This window comes from Lampris incognitus, chromosome 12 (genome assembly GCF_029633865.1).
Source record: "Lampris incognitus isolate fLamInc1 chromosome 12, fLamInc1.hap2, whole genome shotgun sequence".
Taxonomy (NCBI): domain Eukaryota; kingdom Metazoa; phylum Chordata; class Actinopteri; order Lampriformes; family Lampridae; genus Lampris; species Lampris incognitus.
In genome coordinates this window covers 11847248-11852518 of record NC_079222.1, presented here as the reverse complement: position 1 = coordinate 11852518, position 5271 = coordinate 11847248, and the positions used below count along the sequence as shown (strand labels likewise).

Below are 5271 nucleotides of genomic sequence, written 5' to 3'. Positions count from 1 at the left end.
GAGTCAAATGCATGACACAATGAGCCAGAAGTGTCTGTATGAATTCAGGGGTGTGCCACTGAGGCTGTTATGGAGGAGCATGGGTAATTAGCATTAGCAGCGATCCTGAGTATGCCTGGCACTACATTACATCTCTCTTCTTCCATTGTACTCTATTGTGCCGAATGAGACTGGGGGAGTGTTTCTGCTCCTGCACTGAAGTGTGTGTGTGTGTGTGTGTGTATATATGTGTCGTGCGTGTGCGTGCGTGCGTGCGTGCGTGCTGGAGTTTGTCAAGTGTATGGTTATGCAGTTGAAGTAATGTTAGATCATGGATGTGTGTGCCTGCGTATGTGTTTATATTTGCGTGCACGTGTGTGCGCGCGCTAACCAGTCGACTAAAGGGTCCGACCTGTTAGCCAAGGGCTAGCGAGTCCAGTCATCCGTGGTCTTTACACTACCTCCCCTCCTTTGGGAAGCGATGACCTCACAGTCTCACCATCCCACTTCTGACACTAATGTAGCGAATACAGGGCGCAGCCGGAAATCCGCCACCCCAGCCGGGAAGCGAACTTGGCTAACGGGTCGACTAAAGGGTCCGACCCATTAGCCAAGGGCTAGCAAGTCTAGTCATCCGCGGTCGTTACAATATGATTGTAGCGCCTCCAGTGCAAACTAGGGGTAGCAGTAAAGGCGCTAACATCTAACTAGGTTCGGTGAGGGATTTGCCTTGACTAACTCACGAGAGCAGTTGATGTGTAGTTGAACAGTTGACAATTTTATTGCCTCACAACAGCAAAATATACACAACGCTGACTTTTACATAAAAGAATTGAAATAAAACAAAATAGAGCTCTTTAAAGTAAATGAAATAATAAACCAAAGAAAACCTCATTCAAATCACAACCCTCAATGAGTGTTAGCAGTTTAGTTTGAAAGAAAAGTTCAGTTCCTTGTACTTGAGTGTATGCGTTGGTCCAAGAGTTCGGTTCCTGATCTTGAGTGTATTGAGTATACTTCAACGACGACTATTTCTACCCTGGTAGAGGAAATAGGCTAGTGTGTATGAGTTCTTATCTGGTGTCTGGATGAATGATTCAGGCTTGTCGGACGTTTCCTGGGACAGATCCTGATGTCTCACTGGGCTCGCCATCACAATCTTCCAAATTCTATCTGGCAGTAAAAAAAACCCAAAAAAACAATCTACACAAATAGTGCAGAATAGTAAGTATTTCATTCTATATGTTTCTAACATGAGCTCTCATTAATGTCTTTTCATTCAGAACATCTTACAATATGCTTTCCAGTAATATGTATATGAATTGCAATATCATTAGTTAATCACTACATATATATATAACTCTGTGGTAACACTTTAGTATGGGGAACGTAGTCACCATTAATTAGGTGCGTATTAGCATGCAAATTAGCAACATATTGGCTCTTCATTGGTCTTTATTAAGCACTTTATTCACTCCTTTCCTTGGACTTGAACTTAAATCCCTTTAACCTGACTTGAAGCTACATGCCACCTAGTCACGGATGGACATCTCTTGCCCGTGACTGTGTGAGGACAGTAAATCGCCGCCGCACCAGTCTGACTGTGGAGGGACTTATTCTACAAATTTGAGTCTGGACAGTTGTCATAAGTCTTGACTGAACAAAACCTTGATTGTGCTGGTTCCGTTGGTCATTGTCATTTTGATAATAAATAGGACAAGATAAGATCAACTTTATTTGTCCAGGTGGAAAATGGAAGAAAAAAAATCCATCCATCCATCCATCCATTATCCGGACCACTTATCCTGCTTTCAGGGATACTGGAGGCTATCCCAGCAGTCATTGGGCAGCAGGCGGTGAGACACCCTGGACAGGCTGCCAGGCCATCACAGCGCCGACTATCTCTCTCGCTCTCTTTCTCTCTCACACACACAAGCATGCATGCACTCACACACACACACACACACACACACACACACACACACACACACACACACACACAGTCTTTGGACTGTGGGAGGAAACCCACACAGACACGGGGAGAACATACAAACTCCACACAGAAGACGACCCGGGACAACCCCCAAGGTTGGACTACCCCGGGGCTCGAACCCAGAACCTTCTTGCTGTGAGGTGACCACGCTAACCACTGCGCCACCGATCAAGAAGTGTGAAATCATTGACTTCTTCCTGGGTTCTGCGCTGGAAGATGAGGTGCTCCAGATCATGCCTGTCCAGAAACAGACCAGAGCTGGTCAGCGCACCAGGTTCAAGGCCTTTGTTGCTATTGGTGACTACAACGGCCACGTGGGCCTGGGGGTGAAGTGCCCCAAAGAGGTGGCTACAGCCGTCCGGGGTGCCATCATCCTGGCTAAGCTGTCCATCGTCCCTGTGAGGAGAGGGTACTGGGGGAACAAGATAGGCAAGCCCCCCACTGTGGCCTGCAAGGTCACTGGATGCTGTGGGTCTGTCCTGGTGCGCCAGATCCCTGTACCCCGTGGTACTGGCATCGTGTCTGCCCCTGTGCAAAAAAAAACAAAAACAACAAAAAAACCCCCAACAAAAACAAAACAATGTCACTTTCTCCTCCTGTACATATGCATATATGTGGCATATATGTAATATTTATCTAATTATATATATATGTTATATATTTTATTTATTTTATATATGTTTTTTTCTTATATGTCTGAGAATATCTGTCATTGAAGACCTTGATAGACAGAGGGTAACAGTATTGCTTTTAGAAGCTGAGTCTTCCTGGGTGACTCTAAGGTTATTTTGGGGCTGGAGGGTGGGCTGATGCCCGACTCCAAGGATTTTCACGGCTCTCTACATAATCTGGTCCCGAGAGGTTACCAAGCCAGGCTGAGATGCCACAGAGCAGGATGCTCTCAACTTCATCATGGTAAAAGGTGGAATTTTTGTTTGTTTGATGAAAAATACACTCAACCTAAGCCCAAGGATCCTTGAGCAAACATTGTCTGTCTGGACTTCCCATATTAGTCTGTTACTGATGTGGGATCCCAGATATTTGTAAGAGGTCACTTTAGGTACTACCAAGATGTGTATGACCACTGGTGGATGATCTCTTATGGATTTAGGGTTGAACATCATATCTTCGGTTTTTTGTGTTTTTTTTTTTATATATATATATTGAGGATGGAGTGTGGCGGGATGGTGGTGCAGTGGTTAGCGTGGTCGCCTCACAGCAAGAAGGTCCTGGGTTCAAGACCCGGAGTTGTCCTACCTTGGGGGTCGTCCCGGGTCGTCCTCTGTGTGGAGTTTGCATGTTCTCCCCATGTCTGTGTGGCTTTCCTCCGGGTGCTCCAGTTTCCTCCCACAGTCCAAAGACATGTAGGTCAGGTGAATCAGCCACAATAAATTACCCCTAGGTATGAATGTGTGTATGTGTGTATGGCCTGGCAGCTGGTTCTGGCCTGATCAGGACGGTACTGTGTGGTGTCTGGTTCTGGCCTGATCAGGATGGGACTGTGTGGTATCTGGTTCTGGCCTGATTAGGACGGGACTGTGTGGTGATGTCTCACTCATGGCTGGTCCATAGAAACAAGTCATTTGAGACTGATTAAAAAAAAGAAATAATAAAGCATCAACTGAACTTGTTGAATGTTGAATGTTCCAGGCCAGGAAATGTCAAATAGATCGGCTCAATCGTAAGATAAAGTCTTTGGGCTAAAAGATGATGTTCAAGCTTTAACATTAGTCATATTTATTGATTAGCTATCATAGAACAGAAACACTGATCCATTAATAAAGTCTGGAAGGATGATGATGATGTAGAAATAATCTGTGAAGCCTCCTCGGTGGACATCACCAGAGACTCGTTTCCTGCTTGGTAATTTATGCTGACCATCATAATGTTTGTTGTAAGTTATGATTATTAATGTGTTTAACACTATGTGTTAATACCGTTAGATCTCAAAACATGTATTTGACAAATATCAATGTTAAAAATAACTTCACAACCATAAACATAGGATAAATTATTATTTCTCCTAACAGTGCTGTCACTCATGTATAGTTTTATCGCATCCATTTTTTGTGTTGGGGGGGGATCTTCCTTTTTCTCCACAATTGTATCCGGCCAATTACCCCACTCTTCCGAGCCGTCCCGATCTCTGCTCGACCCCCTCTGCCGATCCAGGGAGGGCTGCAGACTACCACATGTCTCCTCCAATACATGTGGATTCACCAGCCACTTCTTTTCACCTGACAGTGAGGAGTTTCACCAGGGTGACGTAGTGCTTGGGAGGATCACATACCCACATCCGGCTTCACCGGCAGACAAGGCCAATTGTGTCTGCAGGGACGCCCGACGGGGATTCGAACCGGCGAGCCGTAGCGAAATGCTGCACATGCGTCAATAGTGACTGGCTAAAAATGAAAGAATATCAAGATGGCGTCGTGGTGGCTTAAGCCTTGGTGGGCGTTCCATTATCAATACACTTTTTATTATAGATCAGTGACTAGAAAGCAGAAACAGCTGATCGTAGCCTCCTGTCAACCACAACAGAGATGGTAACAAGATCAGGCCTGTTAGTTCTGACTATTGGAAACAGGTCAAGAAACAGCCGGGCCTTATTTAGCTCCGAACACGGCCCACATGTGGGCAGTGGAAAAAGGCCATGGCTGTCTCGATACAAGGTGCACTGTGGTGTTGACTGTACCATCAGACGTATACGGAAGGAGTCCAGCGGTGGGCAAACATCAGACAGCAACTCGCTCACCAGGATCTTCTCCATACACCTCATAAGAGATGGTAAAGCAACAGGTCTGAAGTCATTATTATTGTCCCGTGGGCCGGGTTTCTTAGGGACAGGCGTTATTACGGCAGTCCTCTACAGTGTAAGGTTTGGATATTCTTACCAGAGTTGAGGACGGTTTGATGAGTGATAGGATCAATACTGAAACTGATACTTACATTTTATACTAGTCAAGTCAATTAATGAGATCCATATTTGAGTGGTAATACCCCAAATGACTGCAGTGATAAGGGTACCTCAAGGTAGCAAAAGAAAAAACCATCACAACCGAGAGAGTGAAAACAAAAGGTTTTGTGGTTTCCCGCATTGTTACCCCATTATTCCATAACTTCACATCTGGTTCCCCAATACCCACCTATACGTATAGGTACGTACCGTACTGCTACACCGTTAGTAAAAAGGATTACGCCTTAACTCAGGAGTAATTATTCTGTACTTTGTGGGCTGTTATCTAAAGCTTTACCCTCATATTTATTATTATTATTATTAGTATTATTATTATGTTCTA

The 5271-nt window shown here is 44.8% G+C and overlaps 1 protein-coding gene across 1 annotated transcript; it reads left to right on the top strand.

The window, feature by feature from the left end:
- Window positions 1–2130: 2130 nt before the first annotated feature.
- LOC130122160 (40S ribosomal protein S2-like) lies at window positions 2131–2508 on the top strand (the record flags this gene model as incomplete). Its single annotated transcript, XM_056291202.1, has 1 exon — window positions 2131–2508. A coding segment is annotated over one exon (378 nt), but the record flags the coding sequence as incomplete, so codon positions are not given.
- Between the last annotated feature and the right edge of the window lie 2763 nt (window positions 2509–5271).